Here is a 20,342-nt window from a genome sequence, read left to right on the forward strand (position 1 = left end):
CTCACCAAAAAAAAATTAAATAAATAAATAAAATAAAATTCTAGGTTGACTGTTTTCTTTTAGCACATTGTTCACTGTTGTCCACTGGCTTCCATTATACCCTTTCTTTTTATTTATTTATTATTTTTTAAATTAAATTAAATTTTCTTTTGGTGAGGAAGATTGGCCCTGAGCTAACACCTGTGCCAGTCTCCCTCTGTTTTGTATGTGGGACGCTGCCACAGCGTGGCTTGATGAGCGGTGCATGGGTCCTTGCCTGGGATACAAACTCGTGAAGCCTGGGCCACTGAACTGGAGCATGCGAACTTAACCACTACACCACTGGGCTGGCCTCGGGTTTATACCCTTTCTATTTTTAGTCTCATTGCCAGTTTGTTGAAGGTAATCTATCTTTTCTTTGTCCATGTTTGAGATTTTCTCTTTGTCTTTGATTTTCTGCACTATAGTGTGGGGATGGGAGATATATCTAGGTTGGATTATTTTTTTTTTCTTTATTATTTTCTTGTACTTTATTTACATCTGAATAGTTTTTGAGAACCTGATCATACACTTTTTAAAAAAATAGATTTTAGGGCTGGCCCCGTGGCTTAGCGGTTAGGTACGTGCACTCCGCTACTGGCAGCCTGGGTTCGGATCCCGGGCGCGCACCGACACACCGCTTGTCCAGCCATGCTGAGGCAGCATCCCACATACAGCAACTAGAAGGATGTGCAACTGTGACATACAACTATCTACTGGGGCTTTGGGGAGAAAAAGGGAAAAAAAAAAAAAAGGAGGAGGATTGGCAATAGATGTTAGCTCAGGGCCGGTCTTCCTCAGCAAAAAAAAAAAAAAAAAGGATTGGCATGGATGTTAGCTCAGGGCTGATCTTCCTCACACACACAAAAAAATAAATTTTAGTTTTGAGAGCAGTTTTAGGCTCACAGCAAAATTGAGTGGAAGGTACAGAGATTTCCCGTATACCTGCTGTCCCCACACATGCATAACCTTTCCCATTATCAAGACCCTCCATCAGAGTGGTACATTTGTTACGATTGATGAACCTGCATTGACACATCATTATCACCCAAAGTCCGTAGTTTACAATAGGGTTCACTATTAGTTATATGTATTCTATGGGTTTGGTCAAATGTATAATGATATATATCTATTATAGTATCATACAGAGTAGTTGTACTGCCCTAAAAATTCTTTGTGCTCCAGCTGTTCATCCTTACCTCCCCTAACCCTTGGCAACTACTCATCTTTTTACTGTGTCCATAGTTTTGTCTTTTCTGGAATGTCATATAGTTGGAATCAAACAGTGTGTAGTCTTTTCAGATTGCCTTGTTTCACTTACTAATATTCATTTAAGTTTTCTCCATGTCTTCTCATGGCTTGTTAGCTCATTTTTTTTTAGCGTTGAATAATATTCCATTGTCTGGATGTACCACAGTTTATCCATTCACCTCCTGAAGGACATTTTTGGTTGATTTCAAGTTTTAGCAATTATGAATAAAGTTGCTATAAACATCTGTGTGCAGATTTTTTTTTTTTTTCCTGAGGAAGATTTGCCCTGAGCTAACATCTATTCCATTCATCCTCTATTTTGTATGTGGGTCACTGCCACAGCATGGCCGCCTAGTGGTGTAGGTCCGCACCCGGGAACTGAACCTGGGCCACTGAAGTGGAGCGTGCCGAACTTAACCACTAGGCCACTGGGCTGGACCCTGTGTACAGATTTTTGTGTGGATGGTAGAGTTACTTTTATTTATTCTGCTTGAGATTCATTGGACTTCTTAAATCTGTGGATCGCTGGTTTTCATCAGTTCTAGAATATTCTCAGCCGTTGTCTCTTCATATTGCCTCTGCCTTATTTTCTGTCTTCTCCTTCTCACACTCCATGTAAACATATGTTAGACCTTCTTACTGTATTTTCTTTGCCTCTTACCCTGTCTTCTGTATTGCGGGTCTTTATTTCCCAGGGCTGAATACTGGGTAGTTTCTTCTGACCAACCTTCTACTTCTTTATTTTCTCTTTAAATTTGTCTAATCTGCATAAACCTATCCCCTTGGGTTTTCATGAGGGCCGGTTTATTTCTGGGTCACTCTTATCCTGAGAGGGTAGCCCCCTACTCCTTGTTTAAAGTATGGGGTCAGTTTCCCAGACCGCCCTTGTCGGGCAGGTCCTATAGGGGCTGTGACTTCCTTTCCCACATTCCCAGGCCTTCTGAAGTACAGCTCAGTTTCAGAGCTTTTTCTTTAGAATGAAATCAGCAGATACCCTCAAATAGAGATTATTTTTTTCTGAGTGCTTAGCTTACCTTTTTGAGTTCTTGTCTTCTCGTGGATTTTGGTGCAGTAATTCTTTTTCTCAGTTTTTTACAGTCAATAATATAGAACTATTTAATAAAGTATGCGTGAACTCTTGTGCCACAGTGGGTGAAGAATCCATATCTAGTTTTCCCTCTTGTGATTTTTCACTTCTTATCTGCTTCCTTCCTTCCTGTATGTGGTGGATGTTGTCATTGTCATCGCTCCTGGCTGTTATTTATGGTCTTATTCTCTGTTTAGTTATAATTAAATAAAGATTAAATTGAAATATTTCTTAAAACTTTATTTTTTAAAAAGGCAAGGAGAAGGAAAACAAAGTATATTATCCGTGATTTCTTATTTCAAACCTGAGTCTAGGGATGATTTGGGTTGGTTAGCCTTCTTCTTCCTCTCTACCTTGTCTGGGTTTCAAATTCCTAGGTCCCTCTTGATGGTAGATTTCACTTGGTCCTAACTACTATTAGATGTGATGGGATGGATTAGTTTAGAATCTGCTTGTTAGTATGGTAGCCACGTTTAAACACTTCTCAGGCTATTTTCTTTGGCTTTTTAGAGTGTAGTTGCCCTCTTTCCCTAATCCAGAAAGAGACTTGGCTTTTTCTAGTTCCAAATATTCCTTTCTTAGACTTTAGACCCATTAAAAAAAAATCATTCCTGGGGGCTGGCCTAGTGGTGCATTGGTTAAGTGCACGCACTCCGCTTCGGTGGACCGGGGTCGCAGGTTCGGATCCCAGGTGCACACCGACGCACCACTTGTCAAGCCATGTTGCGGCGGCATCTCATATAAAGTAGAGGAAGATGGGCATGGATGTTAGCCCAGGGCCAGTCTTCCTCAGCAAAAAAGAGGAGGATTGGCATTGGATGTTAGCTCAAGGCTGATCTTCCTCACCAAAAAAAAAAAGTCATTCCTGTGGTACTTGGTGTCTTTGGTTCCTTTGAGGGTAACCTTTTGACTTAGTGTGGGGCCACAGAACTTCTGTTGTAGGGTCATTTGTCCTAGCACCTACCTGCCCTCTCCTCAGCTTTTTTGCCCTTATAGAAACTTGCATGGGAAATCTTATTTCATAATTTGGACTGGTCTTGCTTTCTATCCAAGAAACACTCTTTTTGCAGATTAGAGCAGTCTGAAGGATTTGTAATACCAGTGAAAGCTCTTCTCAGTTTGGTTTATTAGTTTTGATCTTTTCCAAAGTTCTCGTGACTAAGTCAGGCTCTTTGCTTTTTTCCCACTCCCAGTACACTCGTTTTCTAGAATCTTATCTTTACTGTTTAACAATAGAACATACTTATACTACATTAACTATCAGATGTAAGAAGTGTCCTTCACCTCAGATATACCTTGTGCTGAGGAATGCTCACAGTATGAGAGAATTTTGGTTGTTTTTGATAGTTTTAGAAACTTACTTGGTAATTTCGCGTGCAATTTGGGATGTAAAGCTAAGAAATTTTCGTTATAGTCAGATCTTGCTATTTTAACATACCCCCCCCTTTTTTTTTTTTTGCGAGGAAGATCAGCCCTGAGCTAACATCCATACCAATCCTCATCTTTTTGCTGAGGAAGACTGGCCCTGGGCTAACATCTGTGCCCATCTTCCTCTACTTTATATAGGACGCCGCCACAGCATGGCCTGACAAGCAGAGCGTCGGTGAGCGCCCGGGATCCGAACCTGGGCCACCAGCAGCGGAGCGCGCGCACTTACCCGCTACGCCACGGGGCTGGCCCCATCCGCTTTTTTTTTTAGTTACATATGTTGCAAAGTATACTGAAATAGGAATAAATGTAGCTTTGGTTCTAGTACCTTCTAAGAAGTTAACTAGCTGTGTGACTTGGAAGTCAGTTCAACTCTGGGCACTTCCAATTTAAAAAATTTGTTTTTGATGAACTACATCAAAAGAGGGAGCCATATTTGAGATAGGGCACAGTAAAACTCCAAAATTCCATTTAGGCCTTAATACTATCAAAGAATGAGTAGTGGTGTTAAAATACAAAACCTTCGGGAACAAAGGCTAACACAAAATCTTGCCAAAATTTTTTCCTTATTAAGCCCTTCATTATGTACATATAGGCTTTTGGGAATTTGGGTTGCAAATACCATAGGAACAAGAAAAGTACCTTGTTCTACTCATTAAGGGTACTCTGAAGACAGCAGCAAGAGAAATAGAGGTGGAGCATTTTTCTAAAAATATTCTCAAAGAACAGGTGATGTGTGTTTCCTAATCCTAACTAGATGAGGGAGATAAAGAGGTTGGTCATTAAACTTCACTCTTTTTTTTTATTGTGGTAAACATACATAAAATTTACCATTCTAACCATTTTTGAGTGTACAGTGATATTAAATACATTCACTTTGTTGTGCACCCATCACCACCATCCCTCTCAAGAACTTTTTCATCTTGCAAAAAGGACACTCTATACTTATTAAGTGATAACTCTCCATTTTCCTCTCCCCTCAGTCCCTGGCAACCACCATTCTACTTTCTGTTTCTATGAATTTGACTACTTTAGAAATCTCATGTAAGTGGAATCATACAATATTTGTGTTTTTGTGTCTGGCTTATTTCACTTAGCACAATATCCTCAAGGTTTATCCATATTATAGCATCTGTCAGAATTTCCTTCCTTTTTAAGGCTGCATAATATTCTGTGTACCGCATTTTGTTTGTCCATTTATCTGTCAGTGGACACTTGAGTTGCTTCTACTTTTTGGCTACTGTGAACAATGCTGCCATGGACATGGGTGTACAAATATTTATTTGAGTCCCTGCTTTCAATTTTTTTTTTTTTTTTTGTGAGGAAGATCAGCCCTGAGCTAACATCCATGCCAATCCTCCTCTTTTTGCTGAGGAAGACTGGCGCTGGGCTAACATCTATTGCCAATCTTCCTCCACTTTATATGGGACGCTGTCACAGCATGGCTGGACAAGCGGTGCATCGGTGCGTGCCTGGGATCCGAACCCGGGCCTCCAGCAGCGGAGCGCGCACTTGACTACTACGCCATGAGGCCGGCCCTGCTTTCAGTTCTTTTGGGTACAGAAGTGGAATGGCTGGATCATATTAAATTTTACTCTTTTGTTGAAACTTGATCTCTCCTCAGCCCTTATCATCAGTAAAGGTCAGCCAGAAAATGGTGATTCTTTTTCTTTTAGTTCACATTCGGCAGAAGTCTTAGAAGTCTTAGAAATTTTGTTAACATCTGCAGAAGAACTTGTAATAATACTCAAATTGCAGTTATTTTTGCATAATAGTATTATTGGCCCAGGAAGTCAAAGAACTAAGCCTGAGCTAAATCATATAACTTGGAGAGTTACATAGAATAGCCTTTTATTTTAACCAAAGCATAGGTTAATTTTAAAATGATAACAGCTAGTGACTGTCCAAATTTGCTGTACTAGAGTTTTATTTTAACCAGTATTGCCTCAAATATTAAGTCCTGTGAAGACTGTTAATGTTGCCCACATAAAGATCACAAGGTGATGGTATCTGTTGTAAGGGATGTGACCCATATGACTGATAACTTTGCTTACAAAGAGTAAATATGTGACTTTTATCACATACACTGCTGCCAGAGTTGGTGTTAATTTAGTTCCTGTTTTGCCTGACTCCAGAGGGATACTAAGGATTAACTGTGAAATTAAAATGTGATATTAAGGGCCAGTTGCTCTTAGGAGATGGTGCCTATAGTTCAGGATATCTTCTGTTATATTAATTAACTTTAGCAGTCAGATTTTTTATTTTATTAATTTTTATTTATTTATTTCCTTTTTTGTTTTTTTTTGGTGAGGAAGATTAGCCCTGAGCTAACTGTTGCCAGTCTTCCTCTTTTTGCTGAGGAAGATTGGCCCTGGGCTAACGTCCGTGCCCATCTTCCTCTACTTTATATGGGCCGCTTGCCACAGCATGGGTTGATAAGCAGTGCATAGGTCCCCGCCTGGGATCCGAACCTGCGAACCCCGGGCCGCCAAAGGACAACGTGCAAACTTAACCACTATGCCACTGGACTGCCCCCTAGCAGCCAGATTTAATGTTCAAATTTAGCAGAAGTGACTAGCATCAAACCCAAACTAACTTATCCAATCCCCGTAATATTAACAATTGACCAGCTAGAACCAAGACACAAAATATCCCCTTGACTTCTTTTTATTTATTTATTTATTTATTTTTCCCCCCAAAGCCCCAGTAGATAGTTGTATGTCATAGCTGCACGTGCTTCTAGTTGCTGTATGTGGGACGCGGCCTCAGCATGGCCGGAGAAGCGGTGTGTCGGTGTGCACCCGGGATCCGAACCCCAGGCCGCCAGCAGCGGAGCGCACGCACTTAACTGCTAAGCCACGGCCCTCCCCTCGACTTCTTATGAAAAGCCATTTGACCTGCTTGTATGATAATTTGGATAGGATGAAGGAAAACAGACGTAAAAGCTATGCTGAAATTTTAGTGCCGAAGTTTTCAGCAGTTGAGTTCACCCAACTTTTATTGAGTCTGTACTGTGTCTTGGTGTTATAGAGATGAAAATAAAATCAGCCAGATGCACTGTATACCCTTCAGGCACTTACAATCAGGCAGACATGGACCCATATGTCTGTGGCACACAGCTGAGGATGGGTATGGAGATGTGAAGGTATTATGAACCTAAAAGAAGGGAGCGTAATTAATTTGCTCAGGGGTCAGATTGTGTGTGGAAGGATGAGAGTTTTTCTGTGTTGCTCAGAAAGATCACTGTGAGATCACGGTAGATAAACGACCTAAGAAAAATTCTGATAAAATATTATGAATAAGTTACAGAATAGCTTGGTTTTGAAGCTTAGCAAAACTACTTGGGGTCTAGGGCAGAGGTTCTGTTTTAAAGAATTAATTTTGATTAGGTGATATATTCATGTAGTACAAAATTCAAAAGATTTCAAAGATGCGCAACGAAATATCTCTTCTACATCTTTCGTGTATCCATCTAGTTTCCCTCCCTGGAGACGGCCATTGTTAGCAGTTTCTTATATTTTATTTATATATATATTTATCAAATATATGATATGATATATATGTGATATAATGTATGTGCGCAAATACATGTGTATATTCATCCCTCCATTTTTTAAAAATACAAAAACAAATATATACACTTGTATATTTTGCTTTTTGTGTATAAAATATTTTAGAAATTGTTTTATATTAGTATATAAAGAGCTGCTTCTTCCTTTTTTTTTTTTCCAAGGCTGCTTACTATTCCATTGTACAGCTGAACCATAATTAGTTTCCTGTTGATGGACACTTAGATGGGCAATATGTTTTGCTGATATAAGCAGTGCTGTAGTGAATAGCCTTGTACATAATGTCATTTCACACGTATTTACAGGATAAATCCCTAGAAGTGGAATTGCTGGGTCAAAGGATATGAACATTTGTAATTCTGGTAGTTATAGCCACATTCCTCTCCATGGAGAGGAGCCACATAACTATATTCCTCCATCAATGAATGAGAACATTTGTTTTCCCATAGTCAGGTATGGCAAGGGAGTCCATGAACAGACGTCGGGGTTCTTGAACCTTGTAAAATGATAGGTAAAAGTTTGTATATATTTATGGATCTGTCTTTTTCTGGTGGGTAGGGTCCACAGTTTTCATTACATTCTTAAAAAGTTCTGTGACTCAAATAGGGTTAAAAGCCAGTATCTGGCAGTTAGTTGCCTCAAATAAGAACACATTACTTTGTATGGTATTTCTTTTACAGGAAGTATTTGAGCAGAAGCATGTAAGTAATTATGAGAGATGTTGTATGAAGAGTTACTATGTAGGAGACTGGACTAAATCTAATTCCCAACCTTTTATTGTTTTTCTCTTCACTCCCTGGGAGACCATGTTTTAAAAGGCCTTTTTTCTGTTAAACTAAATTTATTAAGCAATACTTTATTTTCCCAATTTTATTTTATTTTTTTATAACTTTTTTGTGTGTGTGTGTGAGAAAGATCAGCCCTAAGCTAACATCCATGCTAATCCTCCTGGTTTTTTTTTTTTTTTTTTTTTTTTTTGCTGAGGAAGACTGGCCCTGCACTAACATCTGTGCCTGTCTTCCTCCACTTTATATGGGACGTTGCCACAGCATGGCCTGACAAGTGGTATATAGGTGTGCGCCGGGATCCGAACCTGGGCCGTCAGCAGTGGAGTGTGCGCTCTTAACTGCTACACCACGGGGCTGGCCCTATAACTTTTTTTTTTAATGAGAATGTGAGAATGATGTCTCTTTTTATTTATTTATTTATTTTTTTCATTTTTTTTCTCCCCAAAGCCCCAGTACATAGTTGTGTATCATAGTTGTAGAGTTGTAGGTCTTCTATATGGGCCGCCGCCTCAGCATGGCTTGATGAGCGATCTGCGCCCAGGATCTGAACCGGCGAACCCTGAGCTGCCGACGTAGAATGCACGTACTTAATCACTACGCCACCGGGCTGGCGCCTCCCCAATTTTACTAATCAGAGCTTTAGAGTAGTATGAGGTGAATTTTACTACAAGGAGTTGAAATCCTTGTATACAGAGTCGATAAAATTTTAGCTAAAGTCAAGTCAATTTGGCATTTTAAGTAGGCTGTGTAGGTGAAAAATAGTTGAGAGACCCCATTATTATCTTTAGGATTTATTGGGGATTTAAGGAACAAACTTCTATACCAGATAACCTCCAAGGCCCTCTTGAGTTCTGTGTATGTGTATCAATAATATATATTCTGAGGTTTAAATGAGGACCCATGTTAAGTTCTGCTACAAGTGCTATTACAGATAAACTCTCACCATAACAGATTCCATAGCGCTTTCATATTTTGAGATGATGGAATTAATTTGTAATATACATATTATTGAAAGTCACTATTCTGTGGGTCCTGGAGAGAAAACAGGAGCTCTGTATCATGAATTAGAAAGTTAAAAGATTTAATTTATTTAGAGATAGTTGATGCTGTTATTTAAGCCCTCTCTTTTTAAATATTGTGTTATTATTTGGTGGCTTGTTCTGAAAGAGGATTTTTCTAGAGATGATTTGGAATATTTTATATGGGAAAAGTGAGAGGAACCTATATGTTCTGCTAGATACTGGAGCAAAAGTTAAACAGTCTTACCTGTTAGTTAACACTCAATAAGGAAAAATTTTTAAAAATTGATTGTTACATATTCTGGAACAGAACCAGAGGAGCCATTTGTTATACATAATTATTTGTTGTAGATAAATAAAACTTTGGAGAACTAGTTAAAATAAGTTATTTCTGAAATAGAAGCTTAGAACAAAATTCTTATTGTAGGCTAGCCTTATAGAACTTTCTATAGTGATATTTGCTATAATGGGATTCTGCTTTTATTAACCTTTGATTTCAAAGAATTTCTAATATATGGTCCATGTTAATGATTTCATATAATGTTCCAATTATTTGAAGGTAGACGATGGTAAGTTAAATATGCATACCACTAGAAAGATAACAAAACAGAGAGATAATAGCTAATAATCCTTTAGTGGAGATAAAATAGAATACTTGAAAAAAAATACACTGCAGTCCTAAAGAAGGAAGGAAAAAAGTAAAAAGAAACAACAAAAAAAGATGTGACAAATAGGAAAAAAGTTAGCAGTATGGTAGATTTAAATCCAAATATATTGATAGTTAAATAAATTGTAAATGGTCTAGCACTCCAATTAAAAGTGAGTGTCAGGGTAGATCACTGTTATATGATCTAATGATATGCTGTCTACAAGATCCAACTATATGCTGTTTACAAGAAACCCACTTTATTTTTAACCTGTATCTTTGTATTTAAAAGGATGGAAAAAGATACTATATAAACACTAAATATAAAAAGGCTGGAGTGACTATATTTCTATTAGACAAAGGAGACTTCAGAACAAGGAAAATATTACAAGGGTTAACAATTCATAATGAGAAAAGGATCAATTCATTGAGAAGACCTAGCACTCCTAAATGTGTATGCATCCGATAACAGATGAAGCAGAAACTGATAGTTGAAAGGAGAAATAGACAGATCCACAATTATAGTTGGAAATTGCAACATATTGCAACATTCTCTCTCTATAATTGATAGAACAAGCAGGCAGGGCCCGCCCTGTAGCTTAGCGGTTAAGTGCGCGCGCTCTGCTGCTGGCGGCCCCGGGTTCAGACCCCGGGCGCGCACCGACGCACCGCTTCTCCCGCCATGCACAGGCCGCGTCCCACATACAGCAACTAGAAGGCTGTGCAACTATGGCACACAACTATCTACTGGGGCTTTGGGGGACAAAAATAAATAAATAAAAATTAAAAACAAACAAGCAGGCAAAAAAGTCAGCAAGGGTCTAGAAGATTTGGATAATACTATCAATGGACTGTACCTAATTGACATTTATAGAACACTCTGCCTACATTCTTTTCAAGTGCACATGGAAAATTTACCAAAATAGACTATATACTGGGCTATAAAACATGTTTCAACCAATTTAAAAGGATTGGAATCATAGAGAGAGCACTCTGACTACAACGAAATTAAATGAGAAATCAAAAAGAAAACGATATCTGGAAAATCTCCAAATATTTGAAAGTTAAATAACATCTAAATAACTTTTAGGTCAAAGAAGAATTCATAAGAGAGATTAGAAAATATTTTGAACTGAATGAAAATGAAAACATAGTATGTCAAAATTCATGGGGTGCAGCCTAAGCAGTGTTTTAGAAGGAACCTTATAGCTTCAAAAGAAAGATCTGAAATTAGTGACCCAAGCTTCCACCTTAAGAAGCTGGAAGAAGAGCAAACTAAGTGGAAGGAGAGAAATAATGAGCTGAAATAAAAAAACAGAAAGCAGATCTGAATAACTCTTTTTATTAAAGAAATTGGATTTATAATTAAAAGCCTTTTCACAAGAAAACTCTAGACCTCGTGGCTTTATTGGTGAATTCTAGAAAACATTTAAAAAGGAAGAAATAACAAATTTTTCAGAAATTTCAGAAAACACTTATGAGGCCAGCATTACCTTGATACCAAACCAGGCAAAGGCATTAGGAAAAAAGAATACTATAGCTCAGTATCCCTCATGAATATATATGCAAAATCATTAACAAAATATTAGCAAATTGAATCTAGAAATATATATGTAAAAAAGATAATACATCATGACCAATTGGGTTTAACCCCAATTGCAAGGTTGATTTAACATTGCAAGTCAATGTAATTCAACATATTAATAGAATAAAAGAGAAAAGCTAAGTGATCTTGTAGTAGATGCATAAAAAGCATTTGAACCAAGTTCAACACTAATTTGTGTGATAAAAGCTCTCAGCTAACTAGGAATAGAAGGGAACTTCCTCTATCTGATAAAAGGCATCGATGAAAAACCTACAGTGAACCTCATACTTTTTTCTTTTTTTTTTTGTGAGGAAGATCAGCCCTGAGCTAACATCCGTGCTAATCCTCCTCTTTTTGCTGAGGAAGACTGGCTCTGAGCTAACATCTATTGCCAGTCCTCCTCCTTTTTTTCCCCACAGCCCCAGTAGATAGTTGTATGTCATAGTTGCACATCCTTCTAGTTGCTGTATGTGGGACGCGGCCTCAGCATGGCCGGAGAAGTGGTGCGTCGGTGCGTGCCTGGGATCCGAACCCCAGGCCGCCAGTAGCGGAGCGCGCGCACTAAGCCACGGGGCCGGCCCTGAACCTCATACTTAATGGTGAAAGATTGAATGCTTTCAACCTAATGTCTAATAAAAAGCTACCAGAGATTAAGTTTAGCTAGGAAACAAGATTAATTTATGAAAATCAGTTGTATTTCTGTGTACTAGCAATGTACAGTTGGCAATTGAAATTTAAGAAGCAATACCATTTACAATAGCATCAAATAATATAAATATAAAAACATTCCCAAGGACAGAAGAGTGAGAATATTTCTTAGAGTTCCTTGTAATAGAAGTTACCTTGTATTCCCATTTCATGGATGAGGACTTTGAGGTACAAAGGATTAAAGAACATTCATTTGTTTATGAGCACACCTTTATTAAACACCTATTATGTAATAGATACTGTGCTAGGGATATAGTAGTGAATAAAATAGATAATCCTTGCCCTCATGGAGTTTATAATCTAGTAGAGATTGAAGGGAGAAATAGATTTCGGGTGCTGAGTTTCCAGCTTTGGTTTAGCATTTTTTATTTAGGTGAATGGTTCAAAGCCTTTACCTTTTAACCACCCTAAATTAAATATTGTTAAATAATCTGGTCTCTATGTGGGGCAAACTATTTTATTGTAATACATGCTTGGCAGTTTATAGGGTGGTTAAAACTAGTTGGCTTGGTTGGTTAATATTTCATGTTAAGCATGGTCCATGCATATCCTCCCATACTCCCATATGGGGGAAAGAGGTAACTAATCTTCATTGAGGGCCAACTATATTTCAGGCACTGTTTTACCCCCCACCCCAATATATAGTGTTATTTTATTTAATCCTTGCAATATCCCTAAGGTGGGTGGTTTTTCCTCTCTTATCACAGATGAGAAGACCAGAGCTCATAGAGCTTAAGTAATTTGCCCAGTTTCGTACAGTGGTTCAGTGATTCAGTCCCACACCCATCTGACTTTAAACTGTCAGTACCAGCTGTTCTCAATCATTTTTCTATTGGTCACACCTCTGGACGATCCCATATTTTCCCATTCAGGAAATGCAAGTAAGTGAGATTAATTTTTATAGTGCTAGCTTTGAATCTATTCTTTATTTTATTTTAAAAGTAAACTATTCAGAAGAAAAAACAGTCACTGATATAATTTATGATGCTCTTCACAGCTAAGATGTCAGGACACCAGTTTTAAAGTGGCTTTTTTTGTGTATGTGTGAGGAAGATCAGCCCTGAGCTAACATCCAATGCCAATCCACCTCTTTTTGTCGAGGAAGATTGGCCCTGGGCTAGCATCCGTGCCCATCTTCCTCTGCTTTATATGGGACGCCACCACAGCATGGCTTGACAAGCGGTGCATTGGTGCACGCCCAGGATCTGAACCTGTGGACCCTTGGGCTGCCTCAGCGGAACATGCGCACTTAACGGGGACGGCACCAGGCCGGCCCCTTAAAGTGGCTTTAATACATATGCTTTAATCCAAGCCACTGTCTGTCTGTTTAAGTTACCGTGTTAATTTAACTCTGAGCCATGAGCCATGTACCTTGGAAAATAATGTGCTTTAGGGGCATAAGTAACAGTAATCCAGCTAAGAGTCTTACCTGGGTTATACCAAAGGTACTACCATCCTTGATGATGGGTTAGTGGTGTCATATCTGGAATTGGAAGGAGAGATTGAGCAGATGAGATTGGCATGTCTTGGGGGAAAATCTCCCAGCTGTCTTTCCCCCAACCAGATAGGTGGAAACTGGAAACAGCTAAGATTGTGTGGGAGGTTGAGTCATTGATTATGTAAACTTAAAATTACTGTCTTAAATTCTAGCCCTTGAAGGGGGTATAAAGGGCGTCAGTGATGCCTGCCTGGCTTTTTACAGATGAGTAAACTGAGGCTCAGAGCAGTTGACTTGGTCAATGTTGTGCCACAGCCAATAAGTGGCAGAACTGGAATTTAGACCCCTGCCTCCTATCGTTATGCCAATGTATTGGGCTCGGCGATAAGAATTTTGTTACACTGTTTTCTTTAGAAGATGGCATTGGATTTGTTTCTTATAGATTAATTGATGATCTCTTCAAAACAGTAAAAACCAGTAACCTAAATTTACTGGTCATTGAACTTTCTTCGGGGTTATGTACCTCTTGGATATTTTAAATCTGGATTATGTTATCGTTATCTATTTATTTATTTATTTATTTTGAGGAAGATTGGCCCTGAGCTAACATCTGTTGCCAGTCTTCCTCTTTTTCTTTTTTCTCCCTAAAGCCCCAGTAAATAGTTGTATATCCTAGTTGTAGGTCCTTCTTTTTCCTCTATGTGGGACGCCACCTCAGCATGGCTTGATGAGCGGTGAGTAGGTCTGCGCCCAGGATCCGAACCTGCCAAACCCCAGGCCGCTAAGGCAGAAGGTGTGAACTCAACCACTGCACCACTGGGCTGGCCCAAATTTTCTTTTTTTATTTTTTATTTGGTGAGGAAGATTGGCCTTGAGCTAACACTTGTTGCCTATCTTCCTCTTTTTGCTTGAGGAAGAGTGGCCCTGAGCTAACATCTGTGCCCATCTTCCTCTATTTATATTTTTGTTCTTATTCTTATGACCATTTCTTCTGTGTTGTCTTTACTATGTTCCCCAGGATTTTGTAAAGTTTCTCTTTTCTATCTATAAATATTGAATTTGTAGTTTTTAATCTATAGAGTTTTTTTTTTTTTTGTGAGGAGGACTAGCCCTGAGCTAACGTCTGATGCTAATCCTCCCCTTTTTTCTTGAGGAAGATTGGCCCTGGGCTAACATCCATACCCATCTTCCTCTGCTTTATATGGGACGCCACCACAGCATGGCTTGACAAGCGGTGCATCAGTGCTCTCCCAGGATCCGAACCTGCGAACCCCGGGCCTCCGCAGCGGAGTGCTCGCACTTAACCGCTGCGCCACCGGGCCGGCACTTATCTCTAGAGTTTTTTTAGCATATGGAGGAAGGCTAAAGGTTAAATTGTAAGCTTTATAGTGAAATATATAGTAGTCCATATGACTGTTGCTTCTATGTATATTGAAATCATACTCTCTTTCCCTTAGGATTAGTTTTTTTAATGATTAATTTTCAGTTATATAAGGAATGCATTCATACTTTTATAATAATGAGAACTGAAATTGCTCTGAGAAGTGTGATATGCATCCATCTAGATGTTTAAAATACTGTTATCTGTTCACATACATAGTTACCCATAGGAAACATACAGTATTGATTTTTGTGTGTGATTTTTACAAAAATTGAATCCTACTATCGTTACTGTTCTGTGACTTATTTTTCACTCAGCAGATGATTTTGAGATCTACCAGATATATGTTGCTATATATAGACCTAGTTTGGATCACTGTTCTTTAAACAATCATCCTGTAAACACATTTATAGAATAATGTTTGTCGTCTATTTAAGGAAATATTAAATGAGATAAAGGATTTGAAATTTGGGAAAAACAGTAACCTGATCCTTTCTGTAGGTGATCAGGAGGCTGGAAGGGCAGGATTGTGTTTGATGCTCTTTTGTATCCACCACAATAGCCGTACAGTCTCATGGTTGTAAGGACTTCCTGTATCCAACAAAATTACACTGGATCTTTTTTTATTTAACAGCTTTATTGAGATATAATTTACACACCATAAAAATCACTCAATTAAAATGTACAATTCAGTGGCTGTTAGTATATTTACAGAAATGTGCAACCATTACCCTAATAAATTTTTTTTTTGAGGAGGAGGATCAGCCCTGAGCTAACATCTGCCAATCCTCCTCTTTTTGCTGAGGAAGATTGGCCCTGGGCTAACATCCATGCCCATCTTCCTCTACTTTATATGGGATGCCGCCACAGCATGGCTTTGATAAGCAGTGCGTAGGTCCGCGCCTGGGATCCAAACCTGTGAACCCCGGGCTGTGGAAGCGGAGCGCACGAACTTGGCAGCTACCCCACCAGGCCGGCCTCTACCCTAATCAATTTTAGAACATTTTCATCACCTCAAAAAGAAACCCTTACCCCTTAGCTGTCGTCCTCAAAACCCCTATCTCTCTTAGCTCTAGGCGACCACAAATTTACTTTTTTGTCTTTATAGATTTGCCTATTCTGAACATTTCATATAAATAGAATCATACAATATATAGTCCTTTGTGACTGGCTTCTTTCACTTAGCATCATGTTTTCAAGGTTCATTCATGTTATAGCATGTATCAGAACTTCATTTCTTTTTATTGCCAAATAATATTCCATTGTATGGATATACCACATTTTGTTTATCCGTTCTTCAGTTGATTGACATTTGGATTGTTTCCACTTGTTAGCTATTATGAGTAATGGTGCTGTGAACATTCATATACATGTTTTTGTGTGCACATATGTTTTAATTTCTCTTGGGTATATTTCTAGGAGTGAAATTGCCGGGTCTTATGGTTAAGAGATACTCCATTAAAGGCTGGACCTAATGGAAAACTAAGGATCTCTATACTTTTTTTTAGTCCTTAGTTTAACCATTTGATGAACTGCCAGACTGTTTTCCAAAGCGATCGCACCATTTTACATCCCCACCAGCAGTGTATGAGGGTTAAACTTTCTCCATATCCTTGCTTTGCCTTGTTATTATCTGTCTTTTTGATTATATGCATCAGATCTTGAGTGAATTACGTAGACTTCCATAGGCAGGTTTCTAGGAGAGAAGACAGTTAAAGAATTTCCTGTTCTTCTTTTTATTGTTGGGCTTGCTTGTTGTCTGGAAATGACTGTTATTAAATTACATTTAATAGGATTTGCCATGACTGAAATACTACTAAAAATTATTAATATTAGTTAAAGATTTTCTTGACAGTGTAATTTTTCATTTGCTTACTGACACACAAAGTCATTCATTTAAAATCACCTCACTCTGTGATGTTGAAGACTTTTTTTTGAGGTATAATTCACATACAACATTATGTTAGTTTCAGGTGTATAATAAAATCACCCCACTTTTGGTCAAAATTAAATGGAAGTCAAAAATGGACTTCATAATATCTATGCCACCCAAGTATAATTGCTACTCTTATTAATATAGAGTTAAGCCATTTGATTCAATTGAACATTTCTTCTGGTTTTTAGATTAGTTATCTTCACTTGGTCTCAAGATTGGTTATCATAGTAAAAGAGCTACCTGAGTTACCTTGGCTTGTGGGTATAAAAATTGTATTGGAATAGATTGTAATAGTACTGCCAGTTTTTAAATGTCAGATATCTTTGTTCTTTAAAATAATTTTTTCTTTTCTTTCTTTTATTTTTTTTTGAGGAAGATTGGCCCTGAGTTAACATCTGTTGTCAGTCTTCCTCTTTTTTTTCTTTCTCCCCAAAGCCACAGTACATAGTTCTATATTGTAGTTGTAGGTCCTTCTGGTTCTTCTGTGTGGGACGCCGCCTCAGCCTGGCTTGATGAGCGGTGAGTAAGTCTGCGCCCAGGATCTAAACTGGCGAACCCTGGGCCACTGAAGCAGAACGCGAACTCAACCGCTGTGACACTGGGCTGGCCCCTAAAAGAATTTTTTCTTGAAGGGAGTGTTGCTGAAGATGATTTTATAAGTTAAAGGGGTACAGTGTTCTCTGCTAAATTGGGAACATTCTGGAAGTAATGTGAGTATTCTGCCAGGTGCTGAGTATGTGTATTCCAATTATGCATTCTGAAACTGAGGAAATAACCACAGGATGGGTTCAGGGTCCCACTGTTAGACAGACCTGAGCTAAAACTCCGCTGATCACCTGGCCTCCGTTAAGCCCCTCTTCTGACTGGTGGACCACAGTGATGTTTTGGGTCTTCTGGAATTAGTGTTGATTCAGAGCCAGTGTCTAGTAATCCTTGAAAAGTCTTTGATTTATTTCATTTCTCCCAGTGTACAGTAACCCTGGTAAAAGGCCATAGTCCTTTTGAGGGAAGGCTGGGAGAAAGATTACCAGTGTAAATTTTTGGCAATGTAGTGGAATCATTCCTCAAGGAGACCCCTCATTCAATAGGTTCTGGGTCTATAAACTGACTCAAATCTTGGGATTGATTGAAGGGCCATTACTCTGTTTTTATTGATTCAAGTTAGGCTTTTGTTCACTTGACCTAGAACCGTTCTACTTATACAGATCAAGTAAGAACTTAGTAGACTTCCCATCTATTTGACTGCTAGGAACACTGTGATCAACTAACCAGTGCTATAGGTCTCTGGGTGTCAGACTGTTCTAATTGGTGATTTGACTTTGCCGTGGTGTGAAAAGGTGGTGCTACTAATGACTAAAAGAAGGGACAGAGACCTTTAGTTTTAATTTTCCATTAGGTCTAGCCTTTAATGGAGTATCTTTACTACCTCAGGTAGTTTGACCCTGTTGTCAGCTGTGCTCCTTTATGCTTAATCAAGTTTATCTTTTGTCTCCTGTTCTCAATCCCTTCTAAGATGCCAAGTTAGTCCAAGGAGGAAATGAAGACTTTAGAAACTCAACGAATGTTGACATTTTAACTTTTACAGGAGTGAGAGATTAACCTTTGGCCCCTACTTCTACAAGTTTTTCTTAGCTTATATGGGCTTCATTCATGTGCTAAAGGCTGGTTGTCAACATTTGTATTTTAACCTTAGTTTTCATGGGTTTATAACTTATCCACAGAGTTCTTTTAGGCTTGTAACAGAAATATTTTTTAAAGCTGCCAGCAGCCCCCCCCACCCCCCAAAGTGCATTTTAATTATATTAGAAACGTGTTTTACTTTGTTTTTGGAAACCATACTTTTTTTAAAACAAGAAACTTGGGCCGGCCCCGTGGCTTAGCGGTTAAGTGCGTGCGCTCTGCTGCTGGTGGCCCGGGTTCGGATCCCGGGCGCGCACCAACGCACCACTTCTCCGGCGTGCTGAGGCCGCGTCCCACATACAGCAACTAGAAGGATGTGCAGCTATGACATACAACTATCTACTGGGGCTTTGGGGGAAAAAATAAATAAATAAAAATCTAAAAAAAAAAAATAAAACAAGAAACTTGACTCTATTTTTAAACTATTTGGTTTTTTACTTAAAAACATCATTAGCAGGGGACAGAGTAAACAGTTTAAATGTTGGCATAGAAAATGGGGCTTTTATGAGGAATCTGAACTTGCTATCATACTTTGTTAAAAAAAATCTTACTGGGGCCGGCCCTGTGGCTTAGCGGTTAAGTGCAAGCGCTCCGCTGCTGGCGGCCCGGGTTCGGATCCCGGGCGTGCACTGACGCACCGCTTCTCCGGCCGTGCTGAGGCCGCGTCCCACATACAGCAACTAGAAGGATGTGCAGCTATGACATACAACTATCTACTGGGGCTTTGGGGGGAAAAATAAATAAATAAAATTAAAAAAAAAAATCTTACTAGCTTCTTTTTAAGCCTGAGATGACTCTCTTAAGGGACAGTTTCCTCTTCCCAGTGACTTAGATGTTAGTAAGCATTCTCCTAAATAGCCGTTGTGTATCAAGTATCAAGTAACAGACAATTTATCTAGAAAATAAGATAAATGAAAATACCATGTAATTAAACTTATGTAATATGGACAAAGAAGTACTTAACATACCAGAGTGTGAATTTACCACTCAATTTAAGGTTCTAGAAAAAATTTAAAAAGGAGACAAAGAAAAGAGGAAAAAATAATAAAAATACAAGAAGAAATACATACACTGCAAAACAGAATAGGAATTAATCAATCCAGAGTTGGAAAATTAGGAAACAAAGGGAAAAATGGAGGGAGTAAATTGAGGATAAAAAAGATACTGAGGACCTACAGAGAGAAAAAACTGGAAATGGATGCTGTTAGTTATATAATATCAATATGAAAGTTTCAGCGAAGTAGATAATTTCACTCAAAGATAGTAGGAATTAATGTTGATGAAATAAGATGTAACAATTCGAATAGACTCCTATAACCAAGGAAAAATCGAGGAGATTATAAAACTGATTCCTCCTCCTCATCTTACTTGAAGCGGGGCAAAAATCCACTCCCTAGGTGGTCTCTCCTAACCTTTCAAGGAATAGATAATTCTCGTGTTAAATAATAACATAGAAATAAACTCTGATAGCCAGACCTCACAAATATGAGGAAGTAAAAGTATAACCTAATCTCACTTATGAATATATAGATGTTTAAGTTCAAATAAAAATATTAGAAAATGGCCATAGGAGACAATTTCTTTATTTTGTTTCAAGTAGTTTATCCTAACAATGCCAAAGAAGTTCAATGTTTTAAAAATTCATTACTATGGCTAAAGTTAGAGCAGCTAAATGGCTAGTAGCACGTATTTTGAAACCAGATTGCTTAGGTCCGGATCCTGGCTCTGCTTCCTACTTGCTGGTGACGTTGGGGAATTTACCGAACTTCTCTTCCAGCTTCCTCATTTATAAATGCGAGTAATAGTAG

At 38.5% G+C, this 20,342-nt stretch overlaps 1 protein-coding gene across 4 annotated transcripts in view; it reads left to right on the forward strand.

Moving 5' to 3' along the window:
• TLK2 (tousled like kinase 2) overlaps positions 1–20,342 on the forward strand; it is a 130,722-nt gene that overhangs the window by 9,565 nt on the left and 100,815 nt on the right. Inside the window, exon 1 of one of the 4 annotated variants that reach the window (XM_058561297.1) lies at positions 12,807–12,980. The exons of the other annotated variants lie outside the window; for them this stretch is intronic. Coding sequence (XP_058417280.1) covers positions 12,975–12,980 — 6 coding nt within the window. The 5' untranslated portion in view covers positions 12,807–12,974. Of the gene's footprint in view, positions 1–12,806; positions 12,981–20,342 lie in introns of those variants that run through there. 4 annotated transcript variants of the gene reach the window in all.

Source organism: Diceros bicornis, chromosome 18 (genome assembly GCF_020826845.1).
Source record: "Diceros bicornis minor isolate mBicDic1 chromosome 18, mDicBic1.mat.cur, whole genome shotgun sequence".
Lineage (NCBI taxonomy): Eukaryota > Metazoa > Chordata > Mammalia > Perissodactyla > Rhinocerotidae > Diceros > Diceros bicornis.